Genomic DNA, 27,657 nt, shown 5'->3' on the forward strand with positions numbered 1-27,657 from the left:
CCTACCGCTTGTCCCTCTGGGGTTCACGTGGGGGTGCTGGATCCTATCCCAAATAACATTTTATGGTTATTGTACTTATAGTTTAGCAAGCAAAATTTACATTAAAAAAAACCCAAACAAAAAAAAAACATTTAAGATATATTACAAGACAAAAATTGGTTAACCTCATGTCTAAATAGTTCATTATTGTTTTTGTTACAGTGGTAAAAATATTGTTCTCATTATTTAAGTGTGAATGTTTTCCTAGCTGAGTTTGTAAAAATGAGCTAAATTTCTCCTCCTGCATCAAACTGAGAGGCGATTGTAACATTTCGACCAGAAGACAGGACATGACATGTAGTTTATTGTAATTATGGTGAATACATGACATGCATGTGAACATAGACAATTCAGTGCACTTAACTCTATGCAGTCCGACTGGACATGTACTTTACTGGAGCGCCCCCTTGTGGATAAATAACTACAGGCAGCTATGTGGCATTTGATATTATTAGAAGGTACACGTGGAGATGTTTATTGTTGAACTGCAGTATATTTTCTCACTTGAGGGAGCGCATGAGGGACTGAAGCCAACCGAGATGGCGGGAGACTTTCTGAAAGATGAACCCCTTGCTGCAGTCGGCCCCTGGCGGCTGGCTGACCACCCCGGTGAGGAAGAACACCTCCCTGTACAAGGTGAGCAGGGGGCTGCCGGAGCTCATGGTGCAGTCGGCGTTGGCGCGAGCAGCTGTGCAGCCCATTTTGTTGTTGACCAAATTGGGATGAGTCTGCAGGCACTGAGTCAGGCCGTTGTACGCCAGGTGGTTGAGGGTGAGCGGGCCTTGGAAAGAAGACCCCTCCTGGGGTTCTTTCCAACCGGTGACCACAGCTGGAATCTCTGCGGTCATGAGGACGTTCTCTGCAAAATCTCTCTCGGGCAGGCAGGCGGCGGTCGCTTCCTTGCCGATTACGATGCGGTCGCGAAGCTCCACCACCGCCAGGTCGTTTTCAGGGCGACCCTCCACATAGCGAGGGTGCACGTGGGAGATTTTCACGTAACGGGTCTGCTCGCCGCCGTCACTGGTCACCTTGCCTGGGGAAAAGAGGAACTTCAAGATGGGGAATTCCTGAATACGTCATACGTGCAAAAGTATTGGGAAACGTGGCCATGATAGGAAGTACAAACCCTAAAACCAGTGAAGTTTCCACTTTGTGTAAATGGTAAATAAAAACATAATATAATCATTTATTCAATTGAATAGATTGCAAAGACAAGATACTTAACGTTCAAACTCGTAAACTTAGTTATTTCTGGCAAATATTAGCTCATTTGGAATTTGATGCCTGCAACATGTTTCAAAAAAGCTGGCACGAGTGGCAAAAAACACTGAGAAAGTTGAGGAATGCTCATCAAACACTTATTTGGAACATCCCAAAAGTGAACAGGCTCATTAGGAACAGGTTGGTGCCATGGTTGGGTATAAAAGCAGCTTCCATGAAATGCTCAGTCATTCACAAACAAGAATAGGGCGAGAGTCACCACTTTGTGAACAAATGCATGAGCAAATTGTTCAACAGTTTAAGAACAACATTTCTCAACAAGCTATTGCAAGAAATTTAGGGGTTTCACCATCTACGGTCCATAATGTCATCAAAAGGTTTAGAGAATCTGGAGAAATCACTGCTCGTAAGTGATGATATTACGGACCTTCTATCCCTCCGGCGGTACTGAATCAAAAAGCGACATCAGTGTGTAAAGGATATTACCACATGAGCTCAGGAACACTTCAGGAAAAAACTGTCAGTGACTACAGATGGTCGCTACATCTGTAAGTGCAAGATAAAACTTTACAGTGCAAAGCGAAAGCCATTTATCAACAACACCCAGAAAAGCTGCCGGCTCTGCTGGGCCGGCAGCGTTTCTGGTCTAAAGAGTCCATCCATCCATTTTCTACCGCTTATTCCCTTTCGGGGTCGCGGGAAGCGCTGGCGCCTATCTCAGCTACAATCGGGCGGAAGGCAGGGTACACCCTGGACAAGTCGCCACCTCATCGCAGGGCCAACACAGATAGACAGACAACATTCACACTCACATTCACACACTAGGGCCAATTTAGTGTTGCCAATCAACCTATCCCCAGGTGCATGTCTTTGGAAGTGGGAGGAAGCCGGAGTACCCGGAGGGAACCCACGCATTCACGGGGAGAACATGCAAACTCCACACAGAAAGATCCCGAGCCTGGATTTGAACCCAGGACTGCAGGAACTTCGTATTGTGAGGCAGACGCACTAACCCCTCTGCCACCGTGAAGCCCGTCTAAAGAGTCCACATTTCAAATAGTTTTTGGAAACTGTGGACATTGTGTCCTCCGGAACAAAGAGGAAAAACTCAATCCGGATTGTTATAGTCGCAAAGTTCAAAAGCCAGTATCTGTGCTGGTATGGGGGTGTATTAGTGCCCAAGGCATGGTTAACTTACACATCTGTGAAGGCACCATTAATGCTGAAAGGTACATACAGGTTTTGGTGCAACATATGTTGCCATCCAAGTAACGTTATAATGGACGCCCCTGATTATTTGAGCAAGACAATGCCAAGCCACGTGTTACAACAACGTGGCTTCATAGTAAAAGAGTGCGTGTACTAGACTGGCCTGCCTGTAGTCCAGACCTGTCTCCCATTGAAAATGTGTGGCACATTATGAAGCCTAAAACACCCCATTGGAGACCCCGGACTGTTGAACAACTTAAGCTGTACATCAAGCAAGAATGGAAATAATTCCACCTGAAAAGCTTCAAAAATTGGTCTCCTCAGTTTCCAAACTGTTGTTAAAAAGAAAGGCCATGTAACACAGTGGTAAAAATGCACCTGGGCCAATTTTTTTGCAATGTGTTACTGCCGTTAAATTCCAAGGTTATGATTATTTGCAAAAAAAAATGAAGTTTCTCAGTTTGACCATTAAATATCTTGTCTTTGCAGTCTATTCAATTGAATATAAGTTGAAAAGGATTTGCAAATCATTGTATTCTGTTTTTATTTACGATTTACACAACTTGCCAACTTCACTGGTTTTGTAAAATCAGTGTTCCAGTCTTATGTTCTTTAACACCATTTTCATCCAAACATTCACTTTAAGGACCTTCCAGATGTGTTATCAGTTGTTTGGCCAATATGCTTCATAGAAACGTACTTTCAATTCAAATGCAATATTTTTTGTTCTTCTCCATCCTTACCAACAACCACTTGGAAAGAGGTGTGCTTTGTGGCACAGCGAGCTGAGGTCAACACCAGGTTTTCCTTCAGAATGACTCCGCTACAGAAGCCTTCCGACTCGGAACTCTTGAGAAGAGCCTGTGAACGCCGTCAACACAATCAATAGTAAGCTTCCCTTCCAGATAGTCCACATTTTCAACTTTTTTGTGTCAAATATGAGTGTTCTATTTTTGTCTTGTGTTTATTCATACTTTTTATACAACACATGCATTAAAGGCCTACTGAAATGAGATTTTCTTATTTAAACGGGGATAGCAGGTCCATTCTATGTGTCATACTTGATCATTTCGCGAGATTGACATATTTTTGCTGAAAGGATTTAGTAGATAACATTGACGATAAAGTTCCCAACTTTTGGTCGCTAATAAAAAAGCCTTGCCTTTACCGGAAGTAGCAGACGATGTGCGCGTGACGTCACGGGTTGTAGGGCTCCTCACATCCTCACATTGTTTATAATTGATTTGAGCGAGGATGAAAGATTTGTGGATGAGGACAGTTAGAGTGAAGCACTAGGAAAAAAAAAAAGAAAAAAAAAAGCCGAGTGCAGTGGGAGCGATTCAGATGTTATTAGACACATTTACTAGGATAATTCTGAAAAATCCCTTATCTGCTTATTGTGTTAATAGTGTTTTAGTGAGATTATAAAGTCATACCTGAAAGTCGGAGGGCTGCGGTGACCGCCAGTGTCTCTGAGAGAAGCCAATGGAGGAGCCAAGATCACAGCTGCTGCAAGAGGACGCTAACTCCGCGCAAGTCTCCGGTAAGAGCCGACTTAATATCACAATTTCCTCATCCAAAAACTTGCAAGTTGACATGTGGGAGAGAAACATGTTCGCTCAAACTTCACAACAAAGAAACACCGGCTGTGTTTCGGTTGCTAAAAGCAGCTGCAATCCACCGCTTTCCACCAACAGCATTCTTCTTTATAGTCTCCATTATTAATTGAACAAATTGCAAAAGATTCAGCAACACAGATGTCCAAAATACTGTGTAATTACGCGATGAAAAGAGACGACTTTTAGCCGTAAGTGGTGCTGGGCTGATGTGTCCGCTACAACCCGAGACGTCACAAACACGCGTCATCATTCCGTGACGTTTTCAACAAGAAACTCCGCGGGAAATTTAAAATTGCAATTTAGTAAACTAAAAAGGCCGTATTGGCATGTGTTGCATTGTTAATATTTCATCATTGATATATAAACTATCAGACTGTGTGGTCGGTAGTAGTGGGTTTCAGTAGGCCTTTAAATAGATCTTTTAAAAAGCATTAAATGAAATATTTAATGGGGAACTGCACTTTTTTGGGGGAATTTTGCTTATTGTTCACAATCATTACGTAAGACACGACGACGGATGGATATTTTTTTTAAGCTTTCTCAATATTAGATAAACATAAATAAAAGTCAGCTTACAGCGGAGCCAATGGGAGCGCCACTATATTGCCCATAAAATCCGATAAATAACCTCCCCAAAATACTTAATGTAAATTTTTTGACTTGAATATTTACCAAGTATTAGTGATATTGTTATTATAAGCACTAACGCAGACCAACTATTTATAGCAACGATGTAATTACTACCGTGTGTCCCAATAATTACATCATCGAGTGGTCTGCTGCTTCCTCGCTTCCTTGCTACTTGGAAGTTTGTTTTAGATCATAAATCATGCATCTCACCTGGAAAGTAGATGGCTGAGGACATATTCCAATTTGACAGCAATTTATGACCCAGAACTGGCGAGAACCACGTGAAAAGATGCTTGCTTTTCATGCGCAATTAATTTTATTGGATTCATTATTTTTAGGACACTTGTTTTATTTTCCTTGATTCAAACACAGCGGTACTGTTCAAACTGTGTAATATTTTGGTGGCAAAAGATATTTATACACTTTATACTGTTTTTAATGAATACTTAAGCCTACTACGCTATGGTATTTTATTGTTAGTCATTGTGGTGATAATTGGAGAATGATGTGTTTTTTGAGGTGGAACTTGGCGAAAAAATTTTTGAGAACTGTCGCAATGTATACATTTTCAGTGTTTTATCCCGGAGTAAAATAATTATTGTATTAGTTGATTAATACAAATAATGAATTAAAACAACAAATGTTAAAAAATATGTATTTGTAGTACATTTCCCCCACATTTACTTACTAACTTTACATCTGTTTATATTGGGGCTGTCAAAAATAAAAATGTAACTTGTGTGATTAATCACAAAATATATTACATTAATCCTGTATAAAAGCAGATAAATCACACAATTTATTTTGACTGCAAAAACTCCTTTACCCTGACCGTGGCTGCTTACCTGAATGCATACGTCAGTGCAAAAAGGAGTGAGCTGGTGTGCTTGCTGGCAAATTTAACTTCAAAATAAACCCTAACAGGACTTTAGATAAAACTGTTACCAGGTTTAAAGCGCATTTTTGAGCAAGTGAATGGCATACATTCAACTGGAAAAAAATTAAAGATGTCCCAGTGTGACATTCTGACAATAAAATATTGGGCTCTTTTTTTTTTTTAATAAATACATTATGCAAGTAAGTAATAATTTGTAATTAATCAGATTAATCCAAATTTAAAAGTTTGATTAATCTGATTAAAAATATAATTTGACAGCACTACTCTAAAAAAAAAGATCAATATTAAATCATTGTATGTACTCTAAATGTGGTAAATGCGTTAAATGTGGGATCTTGAGCCGAGGATGTCGTTGTGGCTTGTGCAGCCCTTTGAGACACTCTTGATTTAGGGCTATATAAGTAAACTTTGATTGATATTTATTTCCATTACAGCCGGTTATCAAACGAAAGCAAATAACAGTTGTGGCCAGTTAAAAAAAAAAAATAGCATTGACAGCTCTGGCTGTAGGTAACTTCCAGATGTTGTTTTTTTATGACCACCACAAGATGGCAGTAGCTACAGTTGAGCGGTCAGCATTTGGTAGCTTCATTTGTATCAGGGGTGTCAAACATATGGCCCGCAGGCCGGATCAGGCCCCCAAACAGGTTTTATCCGGCCCGCCGGATAAGTTTGCTAAGTATAAAATTGAGCCAGAATTTTTGAATGAAATAAACAGTTCTAAATGTGTCCACTAGATGTCACAATAGAAATTATTTGTATCTTTGTAGATTATGCTACAAAATAAACCACAATATGTTAGTGCACCAGTCGAGGGAAATGAGCAAACTACATAAATAACATCCTATAATTTGATTTTGCTATTATTTTTTTATCTTGATTGAAAATTAACACCAATGAGTTGACTGATGAACATTATCACGTAGTTTATTCAGAAAATAACGACAAATAAAGACAGAATACTATTAACTAAAACATGTAAGCGTAAAAAAACATAATTTTGTAAATTTTCAGATTTTGCTTGTTCTAATTTTAACAAAGAAAACAATCTGTGGTCGTCTTTATTTTCAGGTTATCGTGCCGTGATTTTACGAGTAGATTTTTCTCCATGTGGCCCCCAATCTAAAATGAGTTTGACACCCGTGATTTACATCTTTAAAATGCTTTGTACTGCTCATGCTCACATTCACTCCTTTAAAAAAAAAATCCATATTAAAGTGAAAAGATGAGTTTTGACATGCATTTTATTCCGATAATTGTGTTAGACATTGAAGTACTTTGTTTTGCATTTGGGTCTGAAATGTGCTTCACAAATGAGTTGGGATGGATTGTGTGTGTGTTCCCACCTGCCAGGGACACTCTCCGGAGGCACAGGCGAGTCCTTGGTAATTACTGCGGATGTTGCTGGACTTTCTCTCCTCCCACTGTCTCAGGCTGTTCACCTTCCCGCATGGATAGCGCACTGAGAAGGGGAGAGATTGCTGGATTGACAAATGGTACTTCGGTTTTCGTATGCTCCACTTACAGTCGTGGTCAATGTCATGGCTGTCTTAAGTTTCCAGTAATTTCCACAACTCTTATTTTTTGTGGTAGATTGATTGGAGCACATACTTGTTGGTCACAAAAAACATTCATGAAGTTTGGTTCTTTTATGAATTTATTATGGGTCTACTGACTTTGACTTTCCCATTGTCGCTTTTGTAACCGAGTATAAAGAATGCATCACATGAGCCTTATTTAAACGGGCTCCGAGAAGTCAACAGGTGTCGTCAATCATAATCACTCCCATGAAGTTAAGAGGCCATGCCATGAAGCTAATTTGATTTGATTGTAACTTTTCTACATCACCAGAATTGATCATGTATGTTTCTGTATGTATACTTTTGACCCAGCAAATTTGGCCACATTTTCAGTAGATCCATAATAAATTCATAAAAGAACCAAACTTCATGAATATTTTTTGTGACCAACAAGTACCATATTTTTCGTTTTATAAATCGCAGTTTTTTTCATAGTTTGGCCGGGGGTGCGACTTATACTCTGGAGCGACTTGTGTGTGAAATTATTAACACATTACCGTAAAATATCAAATAGAATTACTCATCACATTCGCGGAAGAGACGAAAAAAATGTCAGCAATCGTCACACACACGTCAACCAATAAGAATTTGGCGAAGGCGGGTCATGGCAGAAGTGCATTGTGAAAAAAAAGATGCTTCCTGCTATTACTTCCCTACCTATGAAAATGGATCATTTCAACATTGGCGGTAACTTATAAAAAATGAGAAGGGCTAAACAAAAATGGCACCGAAAAGGAAATCATGTACTGCAGATTACTAGCTGGAAGTAGTGAAATATGCAGCAGAAAATGGCAATGGAGCGATGACTCTGACGTAACGATAAAAGAGGGAGTTGTGCATTGTCTACCTTTGGAGTTGGCAAAGTTATTTACAAGTGACACAGAGGAAGAAAATTTCATCGGATTTAGCGATTAAGAGTGACAGATTGTTTGGTGAACGTATAGCATGTTCTATATGTTATAGTTATTTGAATGACTCTTACCATAATATGTTATGTTAACATACCAGGCACCTTCTCAGTTGGTTATTTATGCGTCATATAAGGTACACTTATTCAGCCTGTTGTTCACTATTCTTTATTTATTTTAAATTGCTTTTCAAATGTCAATTCTTAGTGTTGGATTGTAACAAATACATTTCTCCCAATAAATGCGACTTATACTCTTGTGCGATATATATGTTTTTTATACTTCTTTATTATGCATTTTCGGCCGGTGCGACTTATATACTCCGGAGAGACTTACAATCCGAAAAATACGGTATGTGCTCCAATCACTAGATCACAAAAAAATAACAGTTGTAGAAATGATTGGAAACTCAAGAGAGCCATGACATTATGTTCTTCACAAGTGTATGTAAACTTTTGACCACAACTGTATATATGGTTTGGTTTTCAGAAACATCTATTTTTCCAAAGCCCTATTTCCACCCTTTTTTCTGGCGACTACTCCTTCCACATTTTTCAACCCACTTCAACTGTTCCACCGTCAAACTATTCCTCTTAATCAGGACAAAAATTCCCGGTTTTCCCGAAATTTCGTAATACCCTTTCTCAATTCAACATGTTACTACTTCAACCTTTCTCGACCGATTTGAAAAATTCCAACGCCAACCATTACAACTCATTCAAGCCATTCAAGTTTTTATCCATTTTCCAAAAAACTCCCGCTTTTCCTGAAATTCCCAAATGTTGGGGAAATTCCCATGAAATCAATGGAACATTCTTCAAAGTTCAATCAATCAAAATATCAATGTTTATTTATATAGCCCTAAATCACAAGTGTCTCAAATGGCTGCACAAGTCACAGGGACATCCTCAGTTCAGAGCCCACATAAGGACAAGGAAAAACTCACAACCCAGTTGGATGTTGATGTGAATGACTATGAGAGACCTTGGAGAGAACCACCCCCACTCCCCCCTATAGGAAACCAGATGCAATGGATGCTGAGTGGGTCTAACATAATAGTGAGAGTCCAGTCCATAGTGAATCTAACATAATAGTGAGAGTCCAGTCCATAGTGGATCTAACATAATAGTGAGAGTCCAGTCCATAGTGGATCTAACATAATAGTGAGAGTCCAGTCCATAGTGGATCTAACAACTCCCACAATTTTCATCTGGTTCAAACTGTTCAAACTTCAAAATATTCAGCCAGTCTGGGAATTGTGTGCTCTACTTCAACAATTAAAAAAAAAATTCCAGGATTTCAGTTCAACATCAGCATTGGAGCATTCACATGCAATTCCTTCAGGAATTGCCTCATCTAGTTGTGTGAATGCTCCAAAGCATTCACACATAGGGTTTTCTACACCAAAATTCATCTATTTATTATTATTATTATTCTCCAGATTTTGGCGCACTCTACCTTCCACATTTTCCACCCGATTTAACTGTTCCAACTTCAAACTGTTCAGCCTAATCCGGAATCGCGGGCTTTCCCTTGACAAACTTTCACCATTTATACATTTTTCAACCTATTCAAAGCATTCCACCTTCAACTTATTGCACCATTCTGGAAATTCCCACTTCCGTTTTTACAAGTTCCGAAAATCTTTAGGGTTTTCCAGAATTCCTGGTCTTCCAAAGCTCTAATTCTAACCTTTTTCTGGCGACTACTCCTCCCACATATTTCAACCCACTTCAACTGTTCCACCGTCAAAACATTCCTCTTAATCAGGAAAAAAAACTAAGTTGTTTTTTGAACTGGAAAAATTCCCGGTTTTCCCGAAATTCCGTAATACCCTTTCTCAATTCCACATGTTACTACTTCAACCTTTCTCGACTGATTTGAAAAATTCCAACGCCAACCATTTCAACTCATTCAAGCCATTCAAGTTTTTAACCATTTTCCCCCCAAAAATCCTGCTTTTCCTGAAATGCCCAAATGTTGGGGAAATTCCCATGAAATTAATGGAACATTCTTCAAAGTTCCCATATTTTGGCGCACTCTACCTTCCACATTTTCCACCCGATTTAACTGTTCCAACTTCAAACTGTTCAGCCTATTCGGGAATCGCGGGCTTTCCCTTGACAAATTCCAAAAATTCCCATATTTCCCAGAATTCCAGGCTTTCCGGGACATTTTTCCCATTAAAAATGACTTGGCTGTTTTTCAAACTTTCACCATTTATACGTTTTTCAACCTATTCAAAGTATTCCACCTTCAACTTATTGCACCATTCTGGAAATTCCCACTTCCGTTTTTACAAGTTCCAAAAGATTTTAGGGTTTTCCAGAATTCGTGGTCTTCCAAAGCCCAATTTCCAACCTTTTTCTGGCGACTACTCCTCCCACATATTTCAACCCACTTCAACTGTTCCACCATCAAAACATTCCTCTTAATCAGGACAAAAAACTGTTGTTTTTTTAACTGGAAAAATTCCTGGTTTTCCCAAAATTCCATTATACCCTTTCTCAATTCAAAATTTTACAACTTCAACATTTCTAGACCAATTTGAAACATTCCAACATCAACTCATTCAGACCATTCAAGATTTTTGCCATTAAAAAAAAAAAAAAAAAAAAATCCCACTTTTCTCGAATTGCCATATTTTTGGAAAACTCCCACTGAAATCAATGGGACATTCTTCAAAGTTCCACAATTCCCACGTTTGTCATCCGATTCAAACTGTTCTAACTTCAAAATATTCAGCCTGTTTGGGAATCGCGGGCTTTCCCTTGACAAATTCCAAAAATTCCCATATTTCCCAGAATTCCAGGCTTTCCGGGACATTTTTCCCATTAAAAATGACTTGGCTGTTTTTCAAACTTTCACCATTTATACGTTTTTCAACCTATTCAAAGCATTCCACCTTCAACTTATTGCACCATTCTGGAAATTCCCACTTCCGTTTTTACAAGTTCCAAAAGATTTTAGGGTTTTCCAGAATTCGTGGTCTTCCAAAGCCCAATTTCCAACCTTTTTCTGGCGACTACTCCTCCCACATATTTCAACCCACTTCAACTGTTCCACCATCAAAACATTCCTCTTAATCAGGACAAAAAACTGTTGTTTTTTTAACTGGAAAAATTCCTGGTTTTCCCAAAATTCCATTATACCCTTTCTCAATTCAAAATTTTACAACTTCAACATTTCTAGACCAATTTGAAACATTCCAACATCAACTCATTCAGACCATTCAAGATTTTTGCCATTAAAAAAAAAAAAAAAAAAAAATCCCACTTTTCTCGAATTGCCATATTTTTGGAAAACTCCCACTGAAATCAATGGGACATTCTTCAAAGTTTCACAATTCCCACGTTTGTCATCCGATTCAAACTGTTCTAACTTCAAAATATTCAGCCTGTTTGGGAATTGTGTGCTCTACTAAAATTCCAGGTTTTCAGTTCAACTTCAGAATTCACACGCACTTCCTTCATCTAGTTTATATTAAGATTCTTTCTTATGAAGTAATTTGCATCAATATACCAACTTTTCTTTTCACATACCCTCTTCAAGAACCAATTAGGTTTGTAAATCGAGGTTCCACTGTGCGAGACTCATCATCATGATGACTGTTACATACCCGCAGGCTCACACTTGTTCCTGTCGGAGTGACTGAGCTTCCACCCCTGTGCGCATGAGCACTCGTAGGACATGTAGCCCGGCTTGCAGAACTGGGAGCATCCCTTGTTCTTCTCCAGGGTGCACAGAGTCTGGTCTGCAGGGAGGAGCCAGAGAAGCAGGTTGCTATAAGATACTGTTCGACAACAATAGATGACAACTAAAAAAGCTCACCGGTCTCGCAGTGGACCCCTGAGAAGCCCGCCTTGCAGACGCAGTCGTAGCCTCCCACGCTGTCGGAGCACAGGGCCCCGTTCTTGCAAGGCTTGTCTGCGCACTGGTCTCCATCTGAGCGTGCAGGACAGCTTTGAGCGTCAAGTCATTGTGGGCTGAAAACAACACGAGGACTTACCGATGTAAACGGACCAGAAGATGTCCTGGAAGAGAATACGGGTATTGTCAGTGTACTGTACTTCCAGGGCCTCTCCTATGCGCACAACGTGGACCTCACCGTGCGGTACGAATCCTGAAAGTGCTTGCGAGCCTCCTCGTAGGTGCAGACCCTCTCCATGCAGGCCTGCTCCAGGGTGGACGGCTGCTGGCTGGTGCCATCCACGCTCCTCTTCTGGCGGTAGATCAATGAGCTGGCCTGCTGCTTGTCCAAGAAGACTGGACGGGGAGTCACATGGTCATATTGGGGCTTCTAAAAATGGACAGCTATGACGTCAAATGACCATATTAGAGTTGTACGGTATACCGGCACAAGTAGAGTACCGCGGTACTATTTATATAGGAATTGGTACTATACTGTAGGGCTGGGCAATATACAGTGGGGCAAAAAAGTATTTAGTCAGCCACCGATTGTGCAAGTTCTCCCACTTAAAATGATGACAGAGGTCTGTAATTTTCATCATAAGTACACTTCAACTGTGAGAGACAGAATGTGAAAAAAACCCCAGGAATTCACACTGTAGGAATTTTAAATAATTTATTTGTAAATTTTGGTGGAAAATAATTATTTGGTCAACCATTCAAAGCGCTCACTGATGGAAGGAGGTTTTGGCTCAAAATCTCACGATAAGCGGCCCTATTCATTCTTTCCTTAACATGGATCAATCGTCCTGTCCCCTTAGCAGAAAAACAGGTCCAAAGCATGATGTTTCCACCCCCATGCTTCACAGTAGGTGTGGTGTCCTTGGGATGCAACTCAGTATTCTTCTTCCTCCAAACACGACGAATTGAGTTTATACCAAAAAGTTCTATTTTGGTTTCATCTGACCACATGACATTCTGCCAATCCTCTGCTGTATCATCCATGTATCCATTTTGGTATAAACTCAACTCGTCGTGTTTGGAGGAAGAATAATACTGAGTTGCATCCCAAGAACACCACACCTACTGTGAAGCATGGGGGTGGAAACATCATTCTTTGGGGTTGTTTTTCTGCTAAGGGGACAGGACGATTGATCCGTGTTAAGGAAAGAATGAATGGGGCCATGTATCGTGAGATTTTGAGCCAAAACCTCCTTCCATCAGTGAGAGTTTTGAATGGTTGACCAAATACTTATTTTCCACCATGATTTACAAATAAATTCTTTAAAATTCCTACAATGTGAATTCCTGGATTTTTTTTTTCATATTCTGTCTCTCACAGTTGAAGTGTACCTATGATGAAAATTACAGACCTCTGTCATCATTTTAAGTGATAGAACTTGCACAATCGGTGGCTGACTAAATACTTTTTTGCCCCACTGTATCGATATACTCGATATATCGCGGGTTTGTCTCTGTGCGATATAGAAAATGACTATACCGTGATATTCGAGTATACATTCTCACGCAGTTGCTTTTAGCTGCTAGCATTACACTATAGGCTCTTTTCGTCTCTTTGTTGTCTGTCCTTCTCACAGACAGCAAGCGCACCTTCTTACATATGTCACATACGTATACGCCCTCGCGGAGCAGAGAGGTAGCAGCATGGTTAACGTTAGCTGTGATGTGAGCAGAGTGGTAATACGAGAGAGAGAAGGTGCGAATCTGGTGACAAATGAAGGAAGAATTAATTCCCAAGAAAAACAGCACGGGGTCCATCGTCTGGCGGTGGTTTGGCTTCAAGTGGGAATATGTCGAACAGACAACCGTAATTTGTCAAGTGTGGGGCAAAAGTGTTACTATAAAAAGAAGCATTACTGCTAATATGTATCATCATTTGAAAAGTCACCTGCTAGAACAGGGGTCACCAACCTTTTTGAAACCAAGAGCTACTTCTTGGGTACTGATTAATGCGAAGGGCGACCAGTTTGATACACACTTAAATAAATTGCCAGAAATAGCCCATCCATCCATCCATCCATTTCCTACCGCTTATTCCCTTTCGGGGTCGCGGGGGGCGCTGGCGCCTATCTCAGCTACAATCGGGCGGACGGCAGAGTACACCCTGGACAAGTCGCCACCTCATCGCAGGGCCAACACAGATAGACAGACAACATTCACACTCACATTCACACACTTGCTCAATTTATCTTTAATAAATAAATAAAAAAAAAAAAAAAAAAAAAAAAATATATATATATATATATATATACATTCTGTCATACATTTTCCCCCCTTTTACGGAAGGTTTTTTTTAGAGAATAAATGATGAAAAAAAAACCTTAATTGAATGATTTAAAAGAGGAGAAAACGAGAAAAAAATGACAATTAAATTTTGAAACATAGTTTATCTTCAATTTCGACTGTTTAAAATTCAAAATTCAACTGAAAAAAATGAAGAGAAAAACTAGCTAATTCGAATCTTTTTGAAAAAAATTACAAAAATAATTTATGGAACATCATTAGTAATTTTTCCTGATTAACATAAATTTTAGAATTTTGAGGACATGTTTTAAATAGGTTAAAATCCAATCTGCACTTTGTTAGAATATATAACAAATTGGACCAAGCTATATTTCTAACAAAGACCAATCATTATTTCTTCTAGATTTTCCAGAACAAAAATTTTAAAAGAAATTCAAAATACTTTGAAATAAGATTTAAATTTCATTCTAAAGATTTTCTAGATTTGCCAGAATATTTTTATTTTTATTTTAATCATAAGTTTGAAGAAATATTTCACAAATATTCTTCGTCGAAAAAACAGAAGCTAAAATGAAGTATTAAATTAAAATGTATTTATCATTCTTTACAATAAAAAAAATAAATTTACTTGAACATTGATTTAAATTGTCAGGAAAGAAAAGGAATTTAAAAGGAAAAAAGTTATATGTGTTTAAAAATCCTAAAATAATTTTTAAGGTTGTATTTTTTTCTCTAAAAATGTCTTTCTGAAAGTTATAAGTAGCAAAGTAAAAAAATGAATGAATTTATTCAAACAAATGAAGACCAAGTCTTTAAAATATTTTCTTGGATTTTCAAATTCTATTTGAGTTTTGTCTCTCTTAGAATTAAAAATGTCGAGCAAAGCAAGACCAGCTTGCTAGTAAATGAATAAAATTTAAAAAATAGAGGCAGCTCACTGGTAAGTGCTGCTATTTGAGCTATTTTTAGAACAGGCCAGCGGGCTACTCATCTGGTCCATACAAGCCACCTGGTGCCTGCGGGCACCGCGTTGGTGACCCCTGGTCTAGAGTATAAGTCGCATTTTTGGGGGGGAAATTTATTTGATAAAATCCAACACCAAGAATAGACATTTGAAATAAATAAAGAATAGTGAACAACAGGCTGAATAAGTGATCAATTTTCATAGGCACGGAAGTAGCAGGTAGCAATTTTTTTTTTCTTTCACAATGCACTTCTGCTATGACATGCCCCCGCCAAATGTTGTTTGCTTGACATGTGTGTGTGACGATTGCTGACATACGTCTAGTCTCTTACATAAATGAGATAAATCCATCCATCCATCCATTTTCTACCGCTTATTCCCTTTTGGGGTCGCGGGGGGCGCTGGCGCCTATCTCAGCTACAATCGGGCGGAAGGCGGGGTACACCCTGGACAAGTCGCCACCTCATCGCAGGGCCAACACAGACAACATTCACACTCACATTCACACACTAGGGCCAATTTAGTGTTGCCAATCAACCTATCCCCAGGTGTATGTCTTTGGAAGTGGGAGGAAGCCGGAGTACCCGGAGGGAACACACGCATTCACGGGGAGAACATGCAAACTCCACAGAGAAAGATCCCGAGCCTGGATTTGAACCCAGGACTGCAGGACCTTCGTATTGTGAGGCAGACGCACTAACCCCTCTGCCACCGTGAAGCCCATAAATGAGATAAATAATATTTCATATTTTACAGTAATGTAAATATATTCACACATAAATCGCGCCAGAGTATAAAAAACTGCGAAAACTTATAATCCGAAAAATACGGTAATGTCAATAAATCTTTTTATTGTATTCTAACCTAATCCTTGATTATTATGGCAGACTAAATGTACTTTTGTATTATGGAACATTTTAAATTGTTCTTTGAGTGCCACAAGAAAAGCCCATGTGGTTTAATGCCTTTTAACTTCTATTTTAACCATCTGAAATTGTTATTTGAGTGTATTAGGAAATGTCACACCGTAGTGAGGGAAGTCCTGTTTTGGGGTGGTCTGGCAAACTTCCTGTTTTATTTTGAAAGTCTAATCTTCCTCTCGTTTCAGGCCACTTGCCCTTCCTCCTGTGTCACTGGTCTGATGTCTTTCCTGATTGACTAATTGTGCCCACCTGTGTATTGTCTTTGTCTTCCCCTGTCTTGTTGCTAGAGTAGATCCTCATGTCGTGTACCTCCTGCCGTCTTCCCCAAGTCGTTAAGTATTGCCTCACCTTATTCCTTGATTTCTTTGTACCCTCTGCAGAAGAGTGATTTTTGATTTGGTAACGTTTTTTTGAGCTGATTTCATAGTGCTTTGCTCTACTTTTTTCCCTCCTCTTGGAGCGCTTTAATTTGTAGTTTTCTTAGCTCTTTATAGCGTATTTTCTGTTCATAGCTTCTTGTCTCTTCCTCTTCATGAGCGATTTTTTTTTTCCTTTTGTGTAGGTAATCATATATTGCTGTTTTTTGTTATTAGGTCCGTGTAGAATTTTTATTGTTTTACGCCCCTGTGCTATGTTTCCTTTTTTACTCTATCAAGTATAGAGTCTGTAGCCATTTTGTTTAATCACTCTGTCTAAAGAGAGTTCTAAGAAACTTCTGAAATAATAAAGCCAGTGTCACTCGTCCCCCATCTGCACCTGAGTCCTCATTCTTACCGAGGCATAACAGGAAACGTATGTTAAATTTATTGTATGATTTTCTGGTAAAATAAAGCTATTTTTTTGTAGTTCCCTTTTATTTTGAAAAGTATCAAAAACATTTTTGACCGGTAATGGTAAAAGAAAATAATTGAGAAGCACTGCCCTAGTTGGACATTTCAACTGGCCTGCCCCTCGAAATTGGATTTCCTGCTTGGAAAGTCTGGAGAGCTCGGTTGGTAGAGCGGCCGTGCCAGCAACTTGAGGGTTGCAGGTTCGATTCCCGCTTCCGCCATCCTAGTCACTGCCGTTGTTTCCTTGGGCAAGACACTTTACCCACCTGCTCCCAGTGCCACCCGCACTGGTTTAAATGTAACTTAGATATTGGGTTTCACTATGTAGAGCGCTTTGAGTCACTAGAGAAAAGCGCTATATAAATATAATTCACTTCACTTCACCACCCTTGAGTTGGCTTTAGTGTCAAACAATGGAAGCTCCTGTAATATCCCTAATCAGCACTTTTTACTAGTATTGGACAATAATAAAAACAATGTGAAGCCTCCTGCGATACTGATATACAGTATAAATCACAATATAAATGATTGAACCATTTCAAAACAGGTTGAAAAGGCTCCTAATTTTACTGCCGATATTATTTCCAGGTGTATTTTTTTCAAAACTGTTATTAATCTACTTGTTAATTTACAGTTAAAATGTAGTTACTTTCAGTTTCTATTTACACTTCTGTTAAAATGTAAAACAATTTGATTTTGTTTAGTTTTGGGCCATAACAAATGAGTATCCATCTTTCCAATGTAATTCACAGAATTGGCCATATCTGCGTTCATACTTGAAATTTTCACAACCTTTAAATGATTAAATTTTTATATAACTGGATGACGGTGTAACAATGTCAATATTTATATTATTTCCTTATTGCCTTTTCTTACACACATTTATAATAAACTCAATAGTGAAAAATACATCCACAAAAGCTAAAATTGCTATTGGCTCTTATTTCCTGAGTGTGTAAATGGTAGCAAAAACAATTTTGAATAAAAAAATATTGATCCAATCGTAATGGCAATCCACTGATACTGTACTTGGTATCGTTACTGTCAATATTGGTAGCAATCTTCTCATCCCTGTTTACATGCAAGAGCTCTACCTTAGCGGTTAGCTATAATTTAATATTGTATCCTCCTATGGTGTGTAGTGTACATGTTTAGCTATTACTTATCCACCAGTGATAATGCTACTTGTAAGGAACGCAGTTTATTGGCCGCCATGGAGGTGAAGATTATGATTGATTTACTAGCAGCACTGTGGAGGCACGTTATCGGCGAGCATGCTAGTGAGGATGCTGCAATGCTTTGAAGGAGCCTTTGTTTGCTTGTCGCTGTCCAATTTGCGGGACTGAGCTAGAATGTGTCATCGACATGCATTATCACAATATGAAGATAAACTTTATAGTCGGCCAAATTGTTTACTACGATGCTAAAAAGGCCATATTTGTGTTTGGGCTTAATCCACCAGGTTTGAAGGTTGCAGAAGGTAGCGCCTACTTGTCCTGAAGTTGATTTTTGACGACGTCACTCCCAACATCGACCTCCAACTTTCAAGGTAAACAACGCAGTATTGTATTACTTTGGTGATGTTTGGTAGTGGTTAACTCCTTTTTACACGATCATTAGGAGAGTGCGTGCTGCAGAAGGTTGCCTTCTACCAACTCTTCCTCTCAACTTCCTTGTCATGTGTCATCAAACAGTGAGTAGTTTACTTTCTTTTAATTTCGTTATGTTTGACAGTGGTTCAATTATTTGTTTACACTTGACAGGGATGTTGCTAAAAATATCCTAGTACAGTTATTACAAGTTTTAAGATGGCTATAGTTTGACTCTGGAACAGAATATTTCTGTTATGTAATATGTGAAAAATGTCCAGAAAGGAATCTAGCTTGTGGTTGACCTTGAAGGTAAACCAAAAGTAATCTGCCAGACATTCGTAAGCACACACACTTCTGTCCGATGTGTCGTGACGCACTCGTCTTGTTCCCATCTTGACCTCTGCGTCGCTCTCCTCACCTGTTTGAGCGGGGCTGCGAATGGCCACCACAGCCCCCGCCAGCAGACACACAATCGCGGTGATTGTGGGTGAAGAGTGCATGGTAACACACACGAGTTGCGACCTGGATCGGAGTCAATTTGGTGCACAGCAGGGATCAAGGACGTGAACTCCTAAGAAAAAAAATGAAATAAGATGACACAAATGATGCACAACCAGAGAAAAAACAAAAAAAGCTGGTACACTGTTTTAACGCACTTTTTGTGTCTTTTTACGCATTGAAATCAGAAAGGACACGCATTTCCGGAATTCCGCGATCCCAATCCAATCCAATCCACTTTATTTATATAGCACATTTAAACAACAATAACGTTTCCAAAGTGCTGCACAGCCATGTTAAAAACAATTGTAAAATAAATAAATAAGTAAAATAAAATAAAAAAAGTATATATATATATATATATATATAGTATGCTCCACCAATGACTGAATAAAAACAAAAAATAAATAAATATAAAACCAATAAAAACTATAAAAACAATATGATTAAAAACTATTTTAAAGGGTAAAATCAATTAAAACAGTAAAATAGAAATCAAAGTGTATAAAAAAAACCCACAGAGGACAAAAGAGAACAGAGGACCACACAACTCACGTAGTGTTAAAAGCCAAAGAATAAAAGTGGGTCTTAAGACGAGACTTAAAACACTCCACTGTGGAAGCAGTTTGAACATGGAGGGGCAGAGTGTTCCAGAGCTTAGGGCCGACCACAGAGAAGGCCCTGTCTCCCCTGGTCTTAAGTCTGGTCTTGGGCACCACGAGCTGGAACTGGCTCTCGGACCTCAGAGCGCGCGCAGGAATGTAAATTTGGATGAGGTCCGAGATATATTGAGGTGCCAGTCCATGTAAAGATTTAAAAACAAACAGCAATGTTTTAAAATCAATTCTAAAATGAACAGGGAGCCAGTGCAAACTCTGAAGAATTGGGGTTATATGCTGGCGTTTCCTGGCTCCTGTTAAAAGTCGTGCTGCCGGGTTCTGGACTAACTGCAACCGGGATCCCTGGGACGCAGATTCTTTTTTCTCCGGGTCAAAACTCCGGTTTGCTTGGTTTTTTTTATCGATTATCGCTTTCCACCGATGTTATGTATATATTTGCAGAGTCAGATTTCCGTCCCCGATAATTGCGTTTTTTATTGGTCGACTTCAAAATAATAAACTTTCCGGTACAATTTCTTAAATTTTGATCCGCCGAAGGTTTTATCAATCACAAATACTGAATTTACGGTATTAAGACTACCGGGTGTTATTGTTTTCATCATGGCGAGCAATAAAACCATGAAGCGAAGCACCTGAAGTCACTTTTTAGCAAATGGGTCACTTATGAAGATGGAAATAAGTTTTGCACGCCATGTAAACGGGCTAATAAAAAGAACACTTTTCCGACCGGGTGCTCTGATTTTCGAAGATCCAGCCTCACCAGGCACCAAGAAAAACTTATTACACCTTTCCTGCTTGTCGGCTCCCAGACCATGGTCGAGGAGCACAGGGGCGACGTATTGACGGGGATAACACCCTCCACTTTACCCGTGGGTCCCTACAGTTCCGCCCTTTGGTCTGAATGACGAGACCGTCGATTTGTTACAACTCTTTATTGATGTTTTCCACAAAGCCAAGCACATTCACCATGCTATTAACACTCCTGAACATGCTAGCGCTCCCTCTCCTAACTTGCCCACTCACTTACACCCGTCACTCACCCCACATACCGCCATTCTTAAAGGGGAACACACAGCTTATGGTCATCACCAAGCCAGAGATGAAATGCTAGAGGCATTGAGTGCCACTGTATTAAATGACATTCAAACTAACTTGCCAAATTCTAAATTTGTTGGCATTATTTGCCATGAAAGTGTAGATGTGGTGGTTTTTAAACGACTGATGATCTACTTAAAGGTGAGAATAATCAGTTAAATTGGTCATATGCATGTATGCCAGGGTACACCATTATCATCATTTCATGACCAAAGCAAAACAACTTTTTACACTTTTATTCTGAAATAAATACACCGACAACTTATGAAATAAAAATATAGAAAAAAAAACTACCGCCAGCGGTAAAGTTTGGATCCAATCCCCTTTATTTATATAGCACATTTCAAAAAACAATGGAAGTTTCACAAAGTGCTGCACAGAAGAGTCAGTAATATAAAACATTTGACTATAAATATAATAAATACATCAAATGTAAAATGCTGGTTTAAAAGCCAGAAAGTAAAAATATGTTTTAAGATGTGATTTAAAACTCATTAAGATCCATGAAAGAAAAAAGAAAGTGAATGAATGTTTATAACTGAATACATTTACAAATGCATACAAATGTTTTCTTCTGTATTATTTTTTTAATTAATTAACCTTTTTCCAAAACCCAATATATAATGTGAGATATAACAGGATAATGCATACATGTATCATTTGTTTTCAAAACGGTTACAAAAAAGTAGGACCCCAAAAACTTATTGTGGGACCCCATTTACATGACTTGATAGGGTCCCTGGACCCCATTTTGGAAATTCCTAGCGCCAACACTGTGGTACGTACCAAAACAAATGAAAAATTAGGCACTAAAAGCTCAGTGTAGTATTATGAATGGAATATCAACTAATGTAGTACATAGAGGACGGAGGACTGTAAATTGAAGTGCATCAATACATAAATGGATGATGCACATAAAATGTACAGTAATCTAATCCCTCTCTTTCATTATTATACATCTTTTATTTATCTATGCGTACCATCAGTCAGAGCCATGCATAAAAAGAATATGGACAACTAAACCACAGGCGCCATGATGGACTCCAAGAATGTGTGTTTCAATCAAAGGCTATGCAGTTGTTCTGACATTGTGTTCCTGATTAAATAAACCAAAATAATTGGCCCAGTTCTAAAAATACTCCAGTTCATAAACGTACAATGACATGCTTTTATTTCGCCAAAATATCATTTTGCGGCCGTATTGCACTCCGCTGTATATATCCATGCGCAATACATGCACAAAAAAAATCTAAAATAAATCGAACTACAAAGAAATGGTATTACTCTCATTTTACCAAAATCCTTATTAGCCTTAGACCGGGGGTCAGCAACACCTGGCTCTCGAGTTGCATGTGGCTCTTTAGTGCCACTCTAATGGCTCCTTGGAGCATTTTTAAGAAAGGATTGAAAATGGAAAAAGATGGGGGGAAAAATATTTTTTTTGATTAAGTAGGTTTTTTGTTTGTGGACAAACATGACAAAAACCTTCCCAATTGTTAGAAATCCCACTGTTTAATATGTTTGTGTGTATGCTTCACTGATGAGTATTTGGTGTCCTACTAATTTTGGCGGTTCTTGAACTCACCATAATGTGGACTGTTATGCAAAGGTTTGTTTACATGTAAATTTGTTTATGCCTTCTTTGTCTCATTTTGTCCACCAAAGGTTTTATGCTGTGCGTGAATGCACAAAGGTGCGCTTTGTCGATGTCAGTGACTTGTTTGGAGTGCTAATCAGACATATTTGGTCAGTGCATGACTGCAAGCTAATCAATGCTAACATGCTATTTGGCTAGCTGCATGTACATATTACATCTTTATTTGAGCTCATTTACTATCTTTTACTTATATCCTCTTTGTATATAATTTATATTTGCACATTACCTGTATGTAATATTGGCTGCATTTTTGATAGTTGTTTGTGTGCCACGTTGTTCCAGACCACAGCCAACGTTACCTAGCTTGCCAAAGATTGTAATAAATCAATTAAAAGAAGACAGACTTAATGTGGAGAAACACATCTATACTTTTGGCCATTAAAAGCCAGTAATTTCCAGGAGTTATTTCACCTTCTGAATAGCCTCTGATTTACTAAGGATTTCTAATGTTGTAAAAACTTTTAGAATGAATATTACATTTCAACATTTCTGTCAACGATGATTTGCTTCAGTCTGCGACACATAGTCATTTTGATAGTAGGCTATTATAGCTAATATAGACACTTACGTCATGGGTTGCCTTCATTTTAACACTTATATAAGGTTTCTCAAGTTTTGCGGCTCCAGACAGATTAGTTGTTTGTGTATTTGGCCCAATACGGCTCTTTCAACATTTTGGATTGCCGACCCCTGCTTCAGACCAACAATCACTGATTTTTTAAAAAATTATAATAGAATTATTATTACATTTTTCTTTCCATAATTTTCTTCAAAGCGATGCAAATGCTTCCCGCATTTTTGGCAAGTGGAGCGTCAACAGGGCATGTTTACACTTTGAAAAACAATGTTGTGCGCAGTCATTTGTCCATCCAGCCATCCATTTTCTACCGCTTGTCCCTTTTGGGGTTGCGGGGGGTGCTGGCGCCTATCTCAGCTGCATTCGGGCAGGAGGCGGGGTACACCCTTGACAAGTCGCCACCTCTATGCACGGCCAACACAGATAGTGGCTAATCACCAAAATGATTCCAGAGCGCGGCCACCGCTGCTGCTCACTGCTCCTCTCACCTCCCAGGGGGTGGAACAAGGGGATGGGTCAAATGCAGAGGGTAATATCACCACACCTAGTGTGTGTGTGACTATCAGTGGTACTCATTTTATTCTGACATTAAGGCCTACTGAAATGAGATTTTCTTATTTAAACGGGGATCGCAGGTCCATTCTATGTGTCATACTTGATCATTTCGCGATATTGCCATATTTTTGCTGAAAGGATTTAGTAGAGAACATCGACGATAAAATTCGCAACTTTTGGTTGCTAATAAAAAAGCCTTGCTTGTACCAGAAGTAGTAGACGATGTGCGCGTGACATCACAGGTTGTGGAGATCCTCACATCTGAACATTGTTTACAATCATGGCCACGGGCAGCGAGAGCGATTCGGACCGACAAAGCGACGATTTCCCCATTAATTTGAGCGAGAATGAAAGATTCGTGGATGAGGAAAGTGAGAGTGAAGGACAAGGGGAAAAAACAAAAAACTAGACTGCAGAGCGATTCAGATGTTACTAGACAAATTTACTAGGATAATTCTGGAAAATCCCTTATCTGCTTTTGTGTTACTAGTATTTTAGTGAGATCATATGGTCGCACCTGTACAGCCTGAAAGTCAGAGGGGTGGTGACCGCCTATGTCTCAGAGGGAAGCCACGTTTCTCGACGAGACGAAAGCAGCCGGTCGGGCCGGGCTGAGAATTTTTTTTTTCCCTCCAACAACGGCGGAAGCATCCAACGGTCGGGGGCGGCCGGTGGGAGGAGCCAAGAGAGTCGCAGCTGCCTCTTTGACAGGTGCAGGAGGAACAACGCAAGCTCGCCGCTCATGTCTTCGGTAAGAGCCGACTTATTAGCACCATTTTCTCACCGAAACCTGCCGGTTGACATGTGGTAGGGAACCATGTTCATTTGACCGCTATGTTCCATACTAAAGCTTCACCGTCATCTTTCGGGAATGTAAACAAGGAAACACCGGCTGTGTTTGTGTTGCTAAAGGAGGCCGCAATACACCGCTTCCTACCTACATCTTTCTTCTTTGACGTCTCCATTATTAATTGAACAAATTGCAAAAGATTCAGCAACACAGATGTCCAGAATACTGTGTAATTATGCGATTAAAGCAGACAATTTATAGCTGGTGTAGCTCCTTTCGATACACGGCAACACAGGGAAGTAAAACAGGCGTTTATTGACTCCTACTTGCTGTATACACTATCCACGCCAACGCCGTGAGAACTTACAAATGCAGTACAATACAGTACGTCAGACTTTGAATTTACATCAATAAACAATTGGAAATGAATTAAATTACGAAAAATACAATACCTTGTTGGCCGCTTGTAACGAAAAGAGGTTCTAAAAATCACTTGCTTGAAGTTTTACACAGATCATCGAATACACTCGAATCTTTTGAGGAGCTGAAGACCACGTGCTCAAGCACTCTCCCCTCTTGCATATTCTACTTTGTTTACGGTCCATGTGGTTGCAACATCACAACAATCGTTCCGCCTTGCAACACAATTAACACACATACATTTGCATTTTGCTCAGGAGATTTTACAATCACACATTTTCTAATAATATTTTATAACTCTGCATTATTAACTTATCTATTAATATTTATTTATTTATGACATATATTTAAAGCATGCAAACTCTCAGAAACAGCTACAACTGGGATCGGGGCTGGAACAAAATGTCCGCTACAATCCGTGACGTCAAGCGCACGCGTCATCATACCGCAAAGTTTTCAACAGGATACTTCGCGCAAAATTTAAAATTGCAATTTAGTAAACTAAAAAGGCGGCATTGGCATGAGTTGCAATGTTAATATTTCATCATTAATATATAAACTATCAGACTGCGTGGTCGGTAGTAGTGGGTTTCAGTAGGCCTTTGGTTGGAATTGGGGGTTAAATCACCAAAAATGATTCCCGGGCGTGGCCCCGCTGTAGCCCACTGCTCCCCTCACCTCCCAGGGGGTGATCAAGGGTGATGGGTCAAATGCAGAGAATAAGTTCGCCACACCAAGAGTGTGTGTGACAATCATTGGTACTTTAACTTTAAAATACGTTTATATTCTTCATTTTATTGTTATATATATATATAAAAAACAATACATTCAATATACAACAATAAAATAAATGACACATTTAAAAGTGCAATTATTATGCAAATAAATAAAATAAATAACTATGTAATCATTAAAAATATTATCACAATGTAGTCAGATTTAACACAACTCATCCATATGATTTTGGTGAAACCATGTGAAAGAAATGCATTAAATCAATAACAGTTAACACTAGTTCAGTGTTTTTCAACCATTTTTTGCATTGAAGAAATCCGGAGGAACACCACCAGCATAAATCATTAAAAAACGAAACTCATTTGACAGTAAAAAAAGTCGTTGCAATTGTTGGATATGACTTTAAAACGATGAGGTGGCGACTTGTCCAGGGTGTACCCCGCCTTCCACCCGATTGTAGCTGAGATAGGCGCCAGCGCCCCCCCCCCCCCCCCCCAAAGGGAATAAGCGGTAGAAATGGATGGATGGATGGATGGACTTTAAAACATAACCACTATAGCTCTTGTCTCAAAGTAGGTGTACTGTCACCACCTGTCACATCACGCCCTGACTTATTTTGAGTTTTTTCTGTTTTCCTGTGTGTAGCGTTTTAGTTATTGTCTTGCGCTCCTATTTTGGTGGTGTTTTTTTCTTTTTTTGGTATTTTCCTGTAGCAGTTTCATGTCTTCCTTTGAACGATATTTGCCGCATTGACTTTGTTTTAGCAATTTTACAATATTTCATTTGTTTTTTTATCTTTCTTTGTGGGGACATTGTTGAGTGTCATGTCATGTTCGGATGTAGACGCCGTCTTTGCTCCACAGTAAGTCTTTGCTGTCATCCAGTATTCTGTTTTTGTTTACTTTGTAGCCAGTTCGGTTTTAGTTTGGTTCTGCATAGCCACCCCTAAGCGTCAATGCCTTTTCTTAGGGGTTCTCACTTTTTGTTTATTTTTGGTTGACGCATTAGACACAATTTTACCTGCACACCGCTCCCGCTGTTTCCAACATCTACAAATCAATTAGCAGCAGCTGCCACCTACTGATATGGAAGAGTATTACACGGTTATTCTGCCGAGCTTTTGACAACACCAACACTCAACAACACATCATTTGCAGACTATAATTACTCGTTTGAAAACAATTTTAACCCAAATAGGTGAAATTAGACAATCTCCCACGGCACACAGACTGTATCTCACTGCACAGTGGTTGAAAAACAGTGCACTAGTTAATATTGAAGTGACGTAGACTGTATTAATTCAGTGTATTAATGTTAGAAAGTGACTGTTATATTGACAGATTAGCAGTGGACACAGTAAACGACAATAAGACAGCCTTTAGCAGTAGCTTGTTGTTGTTGTTGTTGTTACATAACAAGGATGGAGACGCCGTCGTAAACAAAGCCAACATGCGATCAGCGAGAAAGGATAATGGTGTCAACACATTAACGTCTTTAATACTCACCGCTTCCAACGAAATCCGGATTTGTGACCTACTGGTTCCGAAACGCGCCGAGTCCAAGAAGGTTCGGGCCCGTTAATAATATCCTAGCGGCTTGATGACCACATCCTGTGGTCCTTACTCGCCTTTTACTGCGGCGTCATCTCTACTGTAATGACGCATTTTGGCCACCAGAGGACGCTGTCGCACAATTTAAGCAGCGGGCGGAGGACGACTCAGTCATTAAAATGTAATAAAAAGTACATTGCTGTTTTCACCCCACAAGGACACGAGCAACAACAAGAATTGTCGTGTCAAATTCGTCTGAATATTTTTAATTCTCAAAGTATTGTACACGATACACAATTATAAATAAACACACATGACTAATGTGTGACTATCGTTTTATTGTATTTATTTTTTTACATGAAACTGATACATTATATTGTATACTATAGAATAGAAGTCCCCCATGGTTTAATATAATAATGAGACTCCAATTTACAAGATAAAAAGTCATAAATATTAGATATATATTATGGAATATATATTTCAATCAATCAATCAATGTTTATTTATATAGCCCTAAATCACAAGTGTCTCAAAGGGCTGCACAAACCACAACAACATCCTCGGTAGGGC

At 39.1% G+C, this 27,657-nt stretch overlaps 2 protein-coding genes across 3 annotated transcripts in view; one reads left to right on the forward strand and one right to left on the reverse strand.

Annotated features, from left to right (window-relative positions):
• Window positions 1-323: 323 nt before the first annotated feature.
• On the reverse strand, window positions 324-27,180 carry proza (protein Z, vitamin K-dependent plasma glycoprotein a). Its single transcript, XM_061884896.1, has 9 exons — window positions 27,040-27,180; window positions 19,006-19,158; window positions 12,213-12,370; window positions 12,114-12,138; window positions 11,936-12,049; window positions 11,724-11,858; window positions 6,963-7,078; window positions 3,213-3,330; window positions 324-1,072 (listed from the first exon to the last, which is right to left on the reverse strand). The coding sequence occupies exons 2-9, from the start codon at window positions 19,085-19,087 to the stop codon at window positions 540-542; spliced, it is 1,281 nt and encodes a 426-aa protein (XP_061740880.1). The 5' UTR covers window positions 19,088-19,158; window positions 27,040-27,180; the 3' UTR covers window positions 324-539.
• gpr139 (G protein-coupled receptor 139) overlaps window positions 16,412-27,657 on the forward strand; it is a 171,229-nt gene continuing 159,983 nt past the window's right edge. For both annotated transcript variants that reach the window (XR_009803879.1, XR_009803880.1), the window contains exons 1-3: window positions 16,412-16,496; window positions 18,458-18,544; window positions 18,616-18,688. The gene's annotated coding sequence lies outside the window, so the exon portion shown is untranslated. The remainder of the gene's footprint in view (window positions 16,497-18,457; window positions 18,545-18,615; window positions 18,689-27,657) is intronic.

Source organism: Nerophis ophidion, linkage group LG23 (assembly GCF_033978795.1).
Source record: "Nerophis ophidion isolate RoL-2023_Sa linkage group LG23, RoL_Noph_v1.0, whole genome shotgun sequence".
Classification (NCBI taxonomy): Eukaryota; Metazoa; Chordata; class Actinopteri; order Syngnathiformes; family Syngnathidae; genus Nerophis; species Nerophis ophidion.